This window comes from Apus apus, chromosome 23, assembly GCF_020740795.1.
Source record: "Apus apus isolate bApuApu2 chromosome 23, bApuApu2.pri.cur, whole genome shotgun sequence".
NCBI lineage: Eukaryota > Metazoa > Chordata > Aves > Apodiformes > Apodidae > Apus > Apus apus.
Window position 1 is genome coordinate 4,600,530 of NC_067304.1, and position 16,138 is coordinate 4,616,667.

The 16,138-nt window shown below is 55.0% G+C and overlaps 1 protein-coding gene across 3 annotated transcripts; it reads right to left on the reverse strand.

The window, feature by feature from the left end:
- Positions 1-9,408: 9,408 nt before the first annotated feature.
- Positions 9,409-14,660, reverse strand: LOC127393699 (Krueppel-like factor 15). 3 transcript variants are annotated; one of them, XM_051639038.1, is made up of 4 exons: positions 14,603-14,660; positions 12,441-12,547; positions 11,521-12,341; positions 9,409-9,789 (listed from the first exon to the last, which is right to left on the reverse strand). In XM_051639038.1, the coding sequence occupies exons 2-4, from the start codon at positions 12,459-12,461 to the stop codon at positions 9,618-9,620; spliced, it is 1,014 nt and encodes a 337-aa protein (XP_051494998.1). In that variant the 5' UTR covers positions 12,462-12,547; positions 14,603-14,660; the 3' UTR covers positions 9,409-9,617. The 3 variants fall into 3 exon arrangements, with proteins under 3 accessions (XP_051494998.1, XP_051494999.1, XP_051494997.1); XM_051639039.1 differs by having other exon boundaries at positions 11,521-11,780; positions 12,057-12,547; XM_051639037.1 differs by having other exon boundaries at positions 11,521-12,547.
- Positions 14,661-16,138: the final 1,478 nt, after the last annotated feature.

A 16,138-nucleotide genomic window follows, 5' to 3' on the forward strand; every position in this document is an offset into this window, starting at 1 on the left:
GCGGCCAATCAGCCAGCGGAGCGCTGGCGCCGCCGGCCAATGGGAGAGCAGTGCCCGCCCACCGCGCGCAAAGACCGCTGGGAAGTGTAGTCCGCGGGGCCTAGCGCCGCTCGCGGCCATGTGCCCGGGACCCCCGGGACCCGTTCCCGTACCGTGTCACGCCTGTCGGGCCGGGGGGTTCCCGAGCTCCAAGGCACCCCCAGCACAGCGGGGCGCGGGCAGCTCCCCCAGGGAAAGGGGCTCGGGCTGCAGCCGGTGGTTGAAGGGTTAAAAAAATAATCAAAAAAGCGCGTTTTTTCCAGCATTAAAAATAGAAATTAAAAAAGAGAGAGAAGCTGCAAAACTGGGGAGGCTGCCAGTGCAAGGTGAGGGAGGAGGGGGCCAGGGCTCCCCGGCACAGGGAGCACCCCAGCAGGGTCCCGGCCCCGCGCGCCCGGGGGTGCCCGGGGAACACGAGCAGCCCCCGCGGGGTCCCCAGCCCGGGGGTCCCCAGCCCGGGGGTCCCCGACACTCGGCATTCCTGGCTCTTCCCCCCAGCCCAAGGCGCCGAAGGCACAATCCCTGCAGCTCCCCAAAGGGAGAGGCAACCCCAGACGTGCTGCAGGAGCCCCGCACACCCAGGCAGGAGCCTTGCACCCCCAGCCAGAGCCCCGCACACCCCAGGCAGAGCCCCGCACCACCCCCAGGCAGGAGCCCCGCACCACCCCCAGGCAGGAGCCTTGCACACCCAGCCAGAGCCCCGCACACCCCAGGCAGAGCCCCGCACCACCCCCAGGCAGGAGCCCCGCACCACCCCCAGGCAGGAGCCTTGCACACCCAGCCAGAGCCCCGCACACCCCCGGCAGGAGCCCCGCACCCCCAAGCAGGAGCCCCGCACCACCCCCAGGCAGGAGCCTTGCACACCCAGCCAGAGCCCCGCACACCCAAGAAGGAGCCCCGCACCACCCCCAAGCAGGAGCCCCGCACACCCAGGCAGGAGCCCCGCACAACCCCCAAGCAGGAGCCCCGCAAAACCCCCAAGCAGGAGCCCCGCACCCCCCCCAAGTAGGAGCCCCGCACCCCCCCCAAGCAGGAGCCTTCCTCGCACCAAGGCTCCTTCAAACGGCCCCGTCCCCGGGAAAAAAAAAAACCTCCCCTCGCCACAGTTGGACAGAGCAGCCGCTTCGGGTCGGGAGCAGGAGGGGAGGCAGAGCCCAGAGCCCCCCTGCAGGCACCAAACCCCGGGCCGGGATTCCCACCCAGGGGCAGAGGAATTAAAAAAAAAACCAACCCCAAACCTGCAGCAGCACTTGGGTGCCCAACAGGGCTCGTGCAGCCACACGCAGCTCCTCGACCTGCTGCTGAAAGGGCAGCTGCCTCGGGACAAAACCCGCAGACGTTTCACCCCCTGTCCTTCCCACAGCCCCGAGTCCTGCTCCAGAGGTGGGCACGAGCCAAAGCCCCACACAGACAGGTGGATTTTCCTTTGGGAGGTACCATCATCCCCCTCCAAGGTTCTAGAGAAGCCTCAGCAGCTCCAGCTGCCATTAATGCTGCTTCTCTAAAGACAAATTCCATGTCATTCCCAGGTCACCTGCTTCACCCATTTCATAGAGCCAAAATGAAGCCAAAGGCTTGTAAAGTTGGGAGCACAACGTTGCATTTCAACAATACCTTTAAATAACCCTTTATCAGCACTTACACAGGGGATCAGAAGGGAAATGAAAGCAGAGAAAGTAAGGAAGTTTCAGGAACTGAGATGTCTTCTGACTACAGGGAAGAAGTGCAGGCTTTTCACCCAAAACGTGCTTTCTCTCCTGGGGAGAGGGGAAGTTGTCAGCCAAGTTGACCATTATTGATTTACTTACAGGAATTAACCACCACGGTTTAAAATAAAATGAATGGTTTTCTTTTTTTCCCACCTCCACTCTCAATTAGAAAGAAAAATAAAACAGAAGTGTGACAGGGATTGGGCAGGAGAGGAAGAAAAAGGGACAAGGAAATCCACCACACAAACCCATAGTCAGTTTCTTCAGCTTTCAAATTAAAGCCCCTTTGAAATGAAAACATGTCCTGGTGTGTTTTTTTTTTCTTTTTTTCCCCTTGGAAATGACCAGTCATTATTTCCACAGAACATTTCAGGTTATCAGTACTGCTTTTCCCTTGGGAATGCCCAAACCAGGAATGCACTGACCCAGGCAGAGAGGTCTGGAGCTCAGGAGGCCCTTTCCCAGGGCTCCTCACCTCTGCCTGGCCTTCTGAAGACTCAAATCCAACTCCACAGGTGAGCCAGCCTTGCTAACAACCACCAGCAGCCTCTGGTCATGCATTTCCCTGCACCCACCCCTCTTTTCCCCTTCTGCTGTGCTCCATCCTAACCTCTTGCTTGGATTCCTTCTCCCCCAGTGAATCAAGCGACAAAGAGGAAAACAAAGCAGAGCCCTGTGCTCTCTCAGACTCTTCCTGTAGAGTCACACACGGGAGGTTTGCCAACATCTGCATGTGTGGACCTCAAACAGAGCTAAAGCCATTTCTCTGGGAAAGGACCAGCCCCTGGGATTGCACAACTCGGGGAGCACTCCTGACACCAGCTGGTTTCTCCATGGACAACCTACAGGACCAGCACTCACCTCACCACTTCTCTGAGTCCCTTCTCCCCATTTGGCACCGACCATCACTTGCAGACAGGGAGAAAGAGACAGCTCCAAAAAGAAAAAGGAACATTTCACCAGATAAGTGATCACCCTAACTTGGTGTTTCCACACACGTCCCAGGCTCAAGTGGGGTCTGAACATGTTTTGCAAGGCAAACAGCTCCATCTCCACCACAACTCCAGGTTCTGCCCTGGCTTTGTTTCCACTTGCCACCAGCAAAAAATTACCAACAGATCCCAAAGTTCTGTATTTCCTCAGTGCTCAGGAAACAAGAGGTGAGCCCAAAAAGGCACTGGAGGTTGCCATGGAAGAGGAACAGCACAAAAACCAACTCTATTCCAGCATCCAAGGGACCTGAAGGGCTTCAGCTACAGCTGCATCAGCTGGGCCCAACTCCCCTGACCAACAAAGGGTCTTTTTCAGATGGATCATAAATTTCCTACTTTGTGCAACTCTCACTTTGTTCTGCTTCCCCTGCCGTGGGTTTGCAATCCAACGTGGGCTTGTTCCTATCTTAGACACCATCACAAGGGAAAAAATACAGGACAGACAAAGGAAGGGAACAAAAATCAAGCAGGCAACGAGGCAGGGCTTGGGAAAAGCTCATCAGCAAAGCCCTTTCAAAAAGCAGCTCACGTGCAAAAAACCTTTGAAAGAGGCAGCAGGAGAAGGAAGTCAGAGGCACACGTTTTAGTTGGGATTGAAGGCTGATCAGGTGGCAGCACCTAGAAACAGGGTGTTCTGAGGCAAGGACAAAGTCATTAAGTGACACCCTAAGGAAGCTCTACCAAGTGGGCACGAGTGCTAGTTTGCCTGCAAGGCCTAGATGGTGCTAGTCATCAACCATCAGGTTTTACAGCAGGAAATCTGCTGTCACTTGGTCCCCAGCAGCTTCACACCATGATCACAACCCACAGCAAAGCCCTGGCTCTGCCACCCCCACCGTGCCAGGATGTGGTGGCTCTTGCTCATGTGGGAAGTCATCACTTCACAGAGCTCCCCAGGATGCTGCAGGGTGCCCAGGGAGTATTGCAGGGCACAGAGGGGTCCACAAAGACCAGCTGCCTGGTGGCTAAAGGGACCACCTTGAAGGGGATGGAGACATCACTCCATTCCCACCCCAGTGTTCTCCTTCACACCCAAGCTGCCAGTGATGGGATATTTCTCAGACCTGATGGAGCCTTTTTGCACCCAGTTCTCAGGGGTTCCTTCCCAGAGATCAGCTCTGCTTCTGCTCTGGTGTTTGCTCTCTAAACAGCCACAGATCTGTGCTGGTCTCAGACCCTCACTGTTTCAGAGTCTGAAAATGCAGGAGTCCCTGCCTGGGGGTCAGGCAAAGTGTGAGGCAGACACCAGAGAGAGGAGAAGCTCAGCATCCTGCTGCAGGACGGGATGGCTAATCCAGGAGCTCTACTCCCCAGGAGACAATTGCCTGGGGCAAAGGTGAGTCTTGCCTGCAGGCAGCCAGGCAGGGGGGTTCACTGCTGCAGTCAGTGCTCCAGCTCAACCCTTTGCTGAGCAGGACACACAACACAAGGTTACACAGCAGCTGGTGACATTCACAGCTCCACTGTAGCTCAGCCAAGGAAAAAGCAGATTTACCCAGTTACACGAGAGCTTCACTACACACCAAGGAACCAGATCCAGCAGGAGAAGGGCTGGTTTGTTGGTTTAGTTTTGTTGGGTTTTTTTCCAGGAGGGCTATTCTCCACGGACTCAACAGGCTCAGAGGTGGTTTCAGGTGCTTTTGAAAACTAAGCCCTAGAGCTGTGCAGCAGAGGATCTCTGGTTATTGCACAACATTGCCAAACTAGTTTCCACCCTGTTATCTCCACAGCCCTTCTCCTACTAAAAGCACAATTTTCCTTGTGAAGTTCCCACATCCTGAATAAAATTCCTGGATACAACTTGCAAAAACCTCCCTGGTTCCTCTCCTGGCCCAGCAGCACCTTCACAGCTGGTTAACAACAGGGTGAGATCAGGACCCACAGTGACCATTTAAATGACACCCAGGATTTCATTTCAGAGCCTCTTGTTTGTGCAAACCACCCGAGGTCTGAAATAGAAGAGGTGAGAAGCAGACTGCAGCATGCTCAGCTCTCTGAGCAGGGAGCTGTGAAACTGCAGTTGGGGGGAATCTGGTGGAATTCACAGAGAAAAGCCAAGTCTCCAAAAGTGAGCACAGATCTGGGGATATCTGGGGATACCTGATCCCCCCACCTCTCCCTCCTCATGTACTTTCCAAGCAAAAATAAAAGGTTTTATCTGGGTGGAATTTCCAGGAAAACAAGGAAGGATAAGCCCTTTCTGTTCTAGTTCCTGGATCAAACAGCAAGAGTCAGCACAGCTGAGCAGGCACCATCGCCCCCATCTTCTCCTGGGGGGCTCCAGCCAGGGAACTGATCACATCAGCCAGGAACCCTCCCCAACCAGGCAGCCCCAACAAAACCCCAGAAAGGAAAGGTTGTTACCTGCACAGCACTGGAGACCCACTCCTAGGAAAGGTGCATCCCTGCCAACAGCCTGGCTGAAGTCCATGCTGAAAACAAACCCTCAGCCTGGGGCTGGAATCTCCAGGCCCCAAAGAGCAAGTGGCAACAAAAGCCAGTTGCTCATTCACCTTATTCCTACCCAGAAATGTTCTCCCCTTCTTATGCCTCCCTGCCAGGGGACCTGTGCCTGCTCAGAAAGCTGGTGATGAAGCAGCAAGTCACCCAGCATGGCAGGTCAATCCAGCCAGCTGTGTTAATTCAGCTCTTCATTAAGTTTCCCTGTGCCCTTAACCCCTCTGCTCCCAGGGACTGACAGAGGGGAGAGGTGAGCAGAGCATCAGGTGGGAGCTGCAGCACAAGGCCATGACATCTCCCCCTTCTTTGCAAGGACACATGGTGTTTTGTGTGTAGCCTTGGCTCTGGGAGAGCTTGAACCCAATCCTGGGGCTCATGGAAACCAACAAGGGGCTCCTGTCCCTTTTTCTTCCAGCTTCAGGCTCAAAAAAAGCAGCTGAGCCACCCAAGGGTTAAGGCCTTGCTGAGGGGCTACAAATCTTCTCCACCTGCTTCCCATTACCAGCTCTGAGCTTTTGTTCCTCAGGGCCAGGATCTGGCCCAGCTGGTGCCTGGCTGAGAAAGACTCAACTGATCCCTCTTTGCTCCTACAAATCTCTGCCTGTTCTCCAGCCTGTGCCCACAAAAGCCTTTTCTTCTGAGGAAACTCCAGGCTGTCCCCTGCCCCAAGCCAGCTTCTGCACCAGGAACAAGAGAAACTATGCCAAGAATTGCATTTGCCCCAAGAAAGACTGGACTCTGGAAGGGAGAAGGGTTGATAAAACTTCAGTTCTGCTCTTACTGAGGGGAAAAAAAAAAAAAATAAAAACCTAATTATCCATCTCAGAGATCTATCTCCAAAGGGACCCTAAGCAAACTGTGGGTTTGCACTGGCCCTTCCCTCATCCCTGAGGATGAGCAGCCAGCACGAGGTGCCCGTGGGCTGGAGCTGGAGCTGTCAGAGCTGCAGGGGCTGGAGGGCTCAGCACAGCTCTCCAGAGCCACGGCTGCAAATATAGAAACCTTGCCTGCATTTCTCCTCCTGCTCTCCCACGTCCTGCCCTGCTACAACTCCTGTCTGCTTGCATTTCATTTCTTCAGAAGCACTGCTTAGCAACCTGACAGCCTTTTCACTTCGAGCACAAGGCAACCAGTTCCTCCCATCCCCACTCCTCCTGGCAGGCACACGGCCCTGCTCACTGAACAGCAGCATCTGAGGTGGAGCTGGGGTTACAACCCAGCAGCCCTGGTGACACCAGGGCAGTTTGTGTCACTTCTTTGCGGCTCCAGTGAGGTTTTGTCTGTGGGAGGACAGAAGGGTCCTCCTCCCTCCTGATGCCACAGATCTCATCTGTTCCTCCACAACGAACATTTCTGCTGTGGAATAAAATCCTCACTGGAGCAAAGGACAGGTAATTACAGAGCCTTTTAAGCCATCCATCCCAAACCCCCAGAGGGAAGCAGGTGAGACTCTAACACTCATTGCACAAGAGATGCATATCTGGGGTGTTTTATTTTATAAAAATCTCTCCCCTCCCTTTGTGGTTTGTTGAAGAGGAATGGCAAAACAAACCAGGTGAGATGCCAGTCAGCACTGCCAGCCCTGCCTTCCATGGCAGATCCACCCTGGGACCAGTGTGGATTCTGCAGGAGCTGCTCAGCAGATCAACTCCTGGAGAACAGAGAAGGGCCTTGGACTCACAATGAGGCTCCAGCTCTTCTTGCTCCACAGTCTGGAAACATGCAACCTCCCCAGTTGCCTTCGGCTGAGGGCAGAGGGAGGCAGGATGGGGCAGGTCCAAAACTGGGAGTGCTGTGAATGTCTGGAGTGAGGGAGAAGAGCAAAGGGGGACAGATGAAAGCACGAGACGGGCATGAGTCACGTTGGCTCACGGCCTCCCAAGAGAGCCCTCGAGCAAAGAGGGTATGAAGTAAATTCAAAGTCAGGCCAAAATCCACTAAAACAAAAGGCAACCCAAAATAGGCTCTCCCATACCTGGCTCAGCATGAAAGGTTCAGCATCACACGCGCCCGGGCGCTGTTTCTTGCTGGCAGCTGGTCAGGCTTGGCCAGGGCAGAGGTGGGAACACTGCTTGCTCCCCAAGGCAGGCCGAGATCTCCAGCTATTTGTTGCAAAAGCTGCCTGCCTTCCTCCCTCCATCCCTTCCCCAGAGGGGAGAGCTCTCTCCCAAGAGTGAGGCTCACAGGTCTGACACACTTCCACTGGCACCCACAGGAAACAAACCCTGCTGCAGGCAGCTACTTTCCCTCCAGCCTCTCCACACCTACCCAACTTGTGAGCTAAGGATGAAGGAGTTTAAGCAACCAGCCCTCCCAGACCTTTGGGGAAAGCTTGGATCTGAAGTCAAGCAGCGTGGCTCCAGCTATTTGTGTTGTAAACCCTGCTCTCCTGCCTGGGGATTAGGAAAGCAAGCAGTGCAGGTGCTCTCCAAGAAACACGCAACCCAGGCACGCCAGCTCGCTGGAAACCTCCCAGCAGATCCGTGGTTCTGCAGCTGGGTTGAGCCCCAAGTCAGTTCCCTGCTATGCTGGGGCTGGAAGCTGGCCAGCCAGCCTTCCTTCAGCTGCTGGCCTGCTGGTTTGTACAGCGAAGAGTCCAGCCCCCCAGCCAGCTGTAGTTTCTCCTTGGTGGGATCACCATTTCTGCACAAGGAGGTTTCCAGTTTAGGAAAACTTTTGCTGTTTGTAGGGGCTGAAGGCAAGGAGGGGAGTGGACCCTTCTGTTTGGTGCTTGTACAGCAACCTGCAGCACCAGGTCCTGGGCTGGACTGTGGCCCTGCAGCACTGGGACAACAGCAGGAGCAACACTTTCATCCTGGGGACCCTGAGTGCACCAGAGAAGCTCAGCAGTGGAAAGTGCCCTGCCCCATCTGTCTCCAACCTCCTCAGCAGCTCCTTCAGGAGCAGCATAAGCATCCCCAAATATTCTAGGCTAGGAATATATTAAGGTCTTTCAGCTCCCTTGCTCCCTGTTTCCCTGAAGTCACACCAGCTTCTCAACAAAGCTGGAAGAGCTCCCATCACTGCTCTGAGGAAGGAGCAGCCACCAACCACATCTCCAGCCACACGACACTGTCACTAGGGTAGGTTTTGCAACTCCTTTACAAGCTTCTGTTTCTCACACAGAAGTTTTGTGTCTCCTCCAGAGATGCTTGTACCAACCCCTTAGTACAGGACACCAGATCCATCTCTCCAAGTCTGGCTTTTTCCTTCCACAGAGTCATCACTCAAACAGGGCTGCAGGGACCAGAGAATAACCTCTTTGCTGTACAAAAATGCCCTCCACAGGGCAGGGCAAAGAGTTCAGCTCATTTCCCTCTCCTTCTTTTGGGTACAACCCAACACTCCTTACAAAAGCCAGCTCAAGGGCACCCTCAGACAAGCACGTGAAGTCCTACCCTGGAAGAGCACTGGGGCAGCAGCAGAAGGGCACACTGCCTGGCTCCAACTCCTGACGCTTATTCTTTGTTTGCACAAGCAAACAATTCCCTCCCAGGTGTTTGCAAAAGCTGGGGAAGCTGGCACAGCAGCAAGGAGTTGGCCTTTTAATTAACCAGCAGTCAAATACAAGAAGGATGTCAGAGACCTGTGGGCTGCCCCGCGCCCCTGGCTGGTGCCTTCAGCCTTTCTGTGGCTCCACACACCTCAGTGTCTCCCCAGACCCTGGTTCTTTCATCCCAGCGTGGAAAAAAGGACTTTGTTGGTGCTGCTTCCATTGCTCCTGATCCCCTCCCAACAAGCCCCACTGGGTGAGCTGAACAGATGCATCTGCCACAACGTCCTGCCCAAGGACACCAGCCACCCAGTGCCAGGCAGGGGGAAAAACCACCAACACAGGAGAGCAGAGGCAGGGACAACACAGCCACCCTCCCCACTGGAAAAGCCATCCCCAACATCTGCCTGCTGCCCCCCCCAAGCACCCCAAACCACTCAGGGATGCCTGGATGCCACCTGCCCTGAGCGAGTCCAGCCAGAGCAAATCCTCTCTGGCTGCCTCCAAAATGCTGCTGACCCAGAGCCTTGGGATGCTGGTGGGACTCCCAGCTGCAGCAGCCCAGGAGACAGCAGGTGGTGGGGATGGAGAGGTGTAAGCCAGGTCTTGGCTGTCACACTGCAGCTGAGGTGACACCCAGGAGCCGTGCAAAGGGGGCTTGTAAACCTGTCCCCCACCCCAGCCCCACTGCCCTACACGCTCACCTTGACTCCACTTAAGTTTCCATCACATATATTTAAGAGAGGGTCAGTAGCACCAGAGACAGGCTGTGAAGGTCATCCTTCAATAGAGATACAACACTGCATCTCCTAGAATTTATTCCTCGTTACTCTTCTTCATTAGTGCAGTGGTTTTTGCACTGCTTGCCTGGCTTCAGGGGCCTCCTGGGCTCAGCCTGGCGAGGATGAGCAGCTTGGTCAGGAGTCAGCTTCTGCCCTGCAGTGTCCCTGGGCTGCTGGGCTGGCCCTGGTGGGTCTTCACATGCTTGGCTAAGTGGTCACTGCGGGCAAACTTCTTCAGGCAGGTGACACACTGGTATGGCTTGTGACCAGAGTGGGAGCGCCGGTGCCGGGAGAGCTCATCCGAGCGGGAAAACCTGCAGGGGAAGGAAGTGCTGGATCCAGCCCTCACTGCCAGACAGGACAGGGGACATGAGGACCCTGGCATGTGGCAGGCTGGGGTCTGTCTCTGCCACAGGTGACCCTAGACAGGTCACTTCTGCTCTGCTCCATCCAATCCACCAGCGAGGCACAGGTTCCCCAGGCTCCTGCTGGAGACATGGAAAAGACCAAACCCCTCCAAGGGGTTAAAGGGGAAGAAAAGAACAGTTTCCCACAGATAGGAAAGAGGAAAATAATTTATTTAGCCACTGAGGTCTTCAATTCTTTCTACTGCTCTTAAGGACACTGTCCAAGTGTTTGCTTTGTTTGAGACACTGAAACCTTTTGGGGGCTGACAGCCCCAAGGCCAGATGCTCAGGGAACCTGCTTTTTGGGGCATCAGCCCAGGCTGGCAGTGACTAAAGGACTCTGCTCGGGAGCCTGGGTGGAAAAGTTTTGCTGTAACTCCCACATCCAGCCCAGAAGAGCATCACTGTTAGGAGAGGGCTTGTTTTTCCTGAGAGAGGAAACCCTAGCCCATCTTTCTCAGAATGGCAGCAAGTTTTCACTGTCATCCTGGGCTGGGTGGGAGCTGGGGAGAGAGAGGCTGCCTGTGAGCTGGTTTAAATACTGAGCACAAGGGAGGAAAAGCAAACACACCCCAGGCCCTGAGCATCAGGTGCAGGAGGGTTTAGCAGTACTGGTTGATACTGGAAAAGGAGTCAGTGCCTACAGGTATGTACTATGGCTACAGGTGACATGGAGGAACAACTGCTGATGGCAAAGGGACAGCAGCATGTCCTACAATTCACACCTAGTCTCACACCTTCCAGAGGTTTTCACCACCCTGAGACAGAAGCCACAACCTACCATTCCAGGAAACAAGGCAGGGAGTGTGTGCCAAAGCATTGCCTCAGACCCCAGGAAAGCTCAGTGCTGCCAGCACCAGTTTTCCTTCTGATGAGCTTTGAGATCTGCTGATGAGAAGTGCTGCTATCAGCCCTTCTTGCCAAGGGCTGCACTGAGCATCCTGCCCCCAGGACAGGCACATGGTGCCAGGAAGAGAACACCCCAGCAGAAAAATAATCAGAGAAGTGCAGCGAGATTAAAAAGCAAGGTTAATTTAGGGAATACAGATGAAAGCAAGCAACAACCACCATCATCTGCAGAGGAAACAAAAGCAAAGGCAACATGGAGATGTGCTCCAGGCCCACAGGTGTCTAGGGATGCAAGCAGCCAGGGCAGGCAAACAGTGAGAAAGCAAAGGGTTGCTGAAAAAACACAGGACTAGGCACTGGCTCGTGAGGAAGCCGTGAGACTCCTGTTTCCAGGGACAAATATGAATGGAAAAAGCCGTTTTTGTAGCCCAACTGCAGAAATTGTCCTGAGGTAGAACAGAGAAAGCCTGCAAAATTACATCAGCACTTGGAAAAAAGGGTGTTTGGGCATCGAGTTCAAGGGGGACCTGGGGTGTTTTGGAGAAAGTGTCCCCTACCTCTCCCCACCTGCAGGTTTTCAGCACTTTTGAACTGAGTGAAAACTACCCAAAGCGCTGAACAAACTTCACTCCTCCAGCCCCTCTCCCAGCTCCCACCTGCAATTCCCTCGGGAAAGAAAACGTAGTGATTTCATTCTGGGTTTTCACAAGCCAGGAGCTCTCCTGGCAAGCAGCAGGAGCCCTTTGGCAGGGACACCCACTGTCCTAGAGCCCCCTGGCTCCCACTTACCTCCAGCCACAGTTGGGCCAGGCACAGGGATAGGGCTTCTCCCCCGTGTGCCGCCGGGAATGAGCCTTCAGGTGGGAGCTCTTGGTGTACATCTTGCCACAGCCTGGGTGGGAGCACTGATGGACACGGAGGAGGGAAGGGAGGGATTTCTGACACCTGGGGGTCACCTCCATCTCCTGTACAGCCCCTGGCCTCATGGTGACTGGCAGGGGGGCAATTCTGATGTACTTTTGGTCCGTGATGGTCACAGGGGGCTGGACCTGAGGGAGGAGGGACAAGTTTTGGCCCTGCAAGCTGATAACCAGCTGGGCCATGCTGGCACCACAGGCAGCACTCTGCACAAGCAGGCTGCCACTGTCCATCTGGAGAGGCTGGATTTGGAGGACAACAGGAATGCTTCCAGCAGCCACTGCCTGGTCACCACCACCAGCTGTCCCTCCAGGCTGGGCAGCATTTGAGACCTCTTCTTCTTGAGCCACGCTGGAGACAGGCTGTCTCCCACAGCTACCTAAGCTGATCTCAGATTTGATCCTCACCTTCCCTCCAGCCGGGTCAAGATCACTTGCTTCATCTTTGAGGAATTCAGCTTTCTCCCTTAGGAACTCCTCAATCTCCTCCAGGGTGGGAATGAAGTCCTGGGAGAGGCTGCTGCAGAAGTCAGGCAGCTTGAGGTGAGCCTCACAGACAGTCTCTTGGGGTTTTGTGTCTTCCCCCTTAGCACTGGGCAGGGGGAGTGAGGTGGCTTCAAGGTGGCTGGTGCTGTCTGCAAGGAGATGGCCAGAGCCTTCTGGGGAGCTGGACACCTTCTCAGTGCCATGTCCCTGCAGAAGGGATGGTGACATGCTGTGTTGCAGGGCACTGGCAACACTCTCCAGCAGCAAAGAGCTGGTCAAGGAGGGCAGCAGCTCCTGGCAACTCACAGAGACCATTTGTTGACTCATGTCCTTTACCCACACAAAGCTCTTGGCTGAGCTGGGTCAGAAGCCTCTGCAAGAGCTCAGCTGGGGCTCCTGAAGTCTTTGTTCATCTGTAAAGGAACACCACCAAGGTTATTTCCAAATTAAAAAACAAACAAGAAAACCTCAACCTTTGAATAAAACAGGCTGTGCATTAGAAAGAAAACATCAAAACTAGTCAGTGGCCTTTGTTTTTAAAGAGTCTGTTGCTCAAAAAAACACACACTAACCATTTTCCTATGCAAGACACAAACAGGCTGCAAAGAGCTACATTCCACCCAGAAGAAAACTTCTCTGGGGAGTTTATTAAGGTTTATACAGAACGAGACACTTCATCCCTCTCCCACCTGCGCCGGAGGGCAGGTATGTGCTGCTGGGTGGCAGAGAGGATGACCTGTGGCTCACAACTAGGAGTTAACTGAGGTCCAGGAGTGGGTGCTGGTTTCTCCACACTGCAAATGTTGGTAAGAGCCACAACCTGACACAGACCAATCGTGGCTGGATTCACTCTACTTTGGGAACAGATACCAAGACCATGAGGTGCCTGCTGCCAAACTGCCTGGGGCTCTGTGCAAGCACCACAGCTGGGGAGAGTTCACCAGCAGTCAGGCTGTGTGGTTACACTGGCTATAGGTGTCTGAACAAGTGAGTTTAAAGCCAGTTCAGGCAGGTCTGGCCAAGCTCAGTCACACCTCCAAGAAAGCCTTGCAGACAGACTGTCTGGGGTCAGCTCACAGGGCCCCTGAGGACACAAACACCAGGCTCCAAAACAAGGGAGGAAGATCACGGTGTCTCCAGGTTAGGCCTTGTGCAGTCTCCAGAGGGTGGCTGGTCTCCCAGGAGATTTCTGCTGAGACCACGTGAGGTAACAAAGGTGTCTGGGCTGGTCTCAACTTTCAGGCTTCAAGTTTTCATCACAACACCCCTTCCACTCCTTCCTCCACACCAATTTTATGATCTCTTTCTCATCTTTCCTTCTCTGACTCTCATCTCCCCTTTCCACAGGCTTCAGAAGCTAGAAAAGCCTTCCCCTTCTGGCTACACTTCTGTTTACCTCTTCCAGAAAATCTTAAAACCTGATTTTCCAACAAGGTCTCCTAGCCCAGCAGCTCAGGAAGTCTCCATCCCTTCAGTATGCCCCCAGGACAACTGAATTAAACTATGCACTCAGCTCATTCAGTTCACATCTTGCAAAATTCACACCAAGAAAAGCACAGCCGGAGGACAGGAAGGTGGTTAAGCTGCTGGCTTGGGACTGAGGACCTGAGATGGGTTTCCTGCTCTGCTGCAGATTTCCTGGGCAGCCTTGGGACAGTTCCTGGCATGTTCTGGTTTCCCATCTAAGTGGGGGCAACAGGAATGTCCTCCCTTGCAGAGCAGTGCTAAGGGGAAAGATGCAATCTGGTGGGATGCTCCATTACTACAGGCTTTGTAGATGCCTGTTACAGATGTCAGTGCCTTGTCAATCCAAGGCATTTCTGCAAAATGCACGTCAACAGGGCTGTCACCCCAGAGAAGCCACTGCAAGAAAATGGAGACCTGACTCTGGCCTCAGTGAAGCACACTGCAAGACAAGGTCAGTGTATTTTTCAAGCTTCACTTTGCGTTTCTGTTCCCATAGTTTTGCAAATCCCTATGAGCACTCGACTGCTGCATGAAACCAGCAGATGTGCAGTCTGAGCACACAGAGAAAGAGTAATTTGCCCAAGGTCAGCCAACAAGCAGGAGCTGGGAACTCAGCCCAGGGTTACAACTGTCCTCTGGTGACTACACAACACGAACAAAACACCTCCAAGGGCTGTGGATTCCATCCAGTGTCCGTGCAGGACCTGGACTCTCCAAGCCTTTCAGGACAACCATAACGTGCTGTAACAGGTCAGACACCGCCACGTGTAGCAGATCCCTCGAGAGACAAACAGATCCCTGGCGCTTCCCCCCGGCCAAGGACCAGCGCGCCTGAGCTCAGCCTGCCACGACTGCAGCCCCCGCAGCACCGCGGGGCTGGGGAGCCAGAGCCTGGCCCGGCAGCTCGCTTCACCCCCGGGGGGGAGGAAGAACAACCTCTCCGCCCCCAGGCCGCCCTCACCCCGGCTCCCGGGGAGCGGGGACCCCCCGCACCCCCTTACCGGTCCGGTCCGCGGTGGCCGCGCGGCTCCCGCAGCGCGGGGGCGGGTCCGGTCCGCCCCGCCGGGGGCTCGGCTCCTGCCGCCCGCCCCATTGGCGGCCAGAGCCCGGCACGGCCCCCCCCGGCCCGGGAGGGGCACATGGGGCTGCTGCCCGGGCCTGGGGATGAGCTGGTGCTGGAGGAGATGCCGCGACCCGGCCGCTCTTCGCCATCGTCTCCTCTCCTTATTCATTCGCACTGGAGAGAGCCCAGAGCTCTCCCAGCTTTCAGGGAAGCGCAGTCAAGCCCCAGCAGGTCGCAGCAGTGAGGGTTCCTGCCGGCGTCCAGCTGGATACAGGTTTTCACTTCAGGAGAAACAGTTTTGGCCCGGCCACAGGGTCCAGATGCTGCTGCTGAGGAGCATGAGGGCTGTCCTCACCGAGACTTCCCGGGGCAAGGCTGAGCTCAAGGAATGCTGTGGCTTTCCAGGCTTCCAGGGCCACTCCCAAGTGCCTGGTGTTCCTTAGGTGGCCAGAGGAGCCACACATTCTGTGATGGGGAAAAAAAACAAAGCGTGAGAGGAACAGAAATGTCATTGTGCTGCCCCAAGCACGGGGCAGACACTGCCCAGAGAATCGTGCTCTCTCCAACCACCTGTAGGGTTTGATGGTGACAGTGGTTTGGGGTTCAATATTTCCCAGCAGAAGGACAATTTAAGGCAGGAAGTGTCCCTAGAGGGAAAGGGAGTTTCTCTCATCTACTACATCGAGCCCCATAAACCCAAGGACCCGAGTGCAGAGTTCCTCTGCTTTGTCAGAAGCATGACACGACATTTTGAGCCTGAACAAAAACTCCTGGACCAGAGTAAGGCTTTGCACTTGGAAAACAAAACAAACCCAAACCCAGCAGTGAAGCTGTGTGGTCATTTGGCCAGTCAGCCCGTAGCCATTCCCCTGACTGTGCCTCTGGGTGTCACTTACCCCTCGTTTCATCTTCACAGCTGATGATACTTAAATTCCTTGCAGGAACTGGGAAAGTCTGAGCTCTTCAAAATCTTCAGGCACTACCTACTGCGATACTGCAGGGTTCAAACACAAACGCTTTTGATTTACACCATGTCACAGAATTACTGAGGGTAACAGGAGGGAGCAAATTCTTCCGCTAGGTTCGTACAGCACCTAGTGGACTAAGTGGGATGTTCACGTTAAAGCCAGTCCCGGGTACCAGCAGGCGGCCCCGCTCCCCTTGCTCCGCCCAGGCCGTGGAGAGAGAGGTCAGGAACAGTCAGACCCTTGCCCAGGGCTACCGGCGGCAGCTCACAGGGGTCACCGCAGCGCACGGAGTGGGGAAGGGGCAGCCCGGCGGGGGATACCCCGGGGATGCTGGGGGATGCTCGGTGGATGCTGGGGGGATGCTCAGATGATGCCCCGGGGGATGCTCAGGGGATGGTGGGGGGATGCTCAGATGATGCCCCGGGGGATGCTCAGGGGATGCTGGGGGGATGCTCAGATGATGCCCCGGGGGATGCTCAGGGGATGGTGGGGGGATCCCGGCGGGT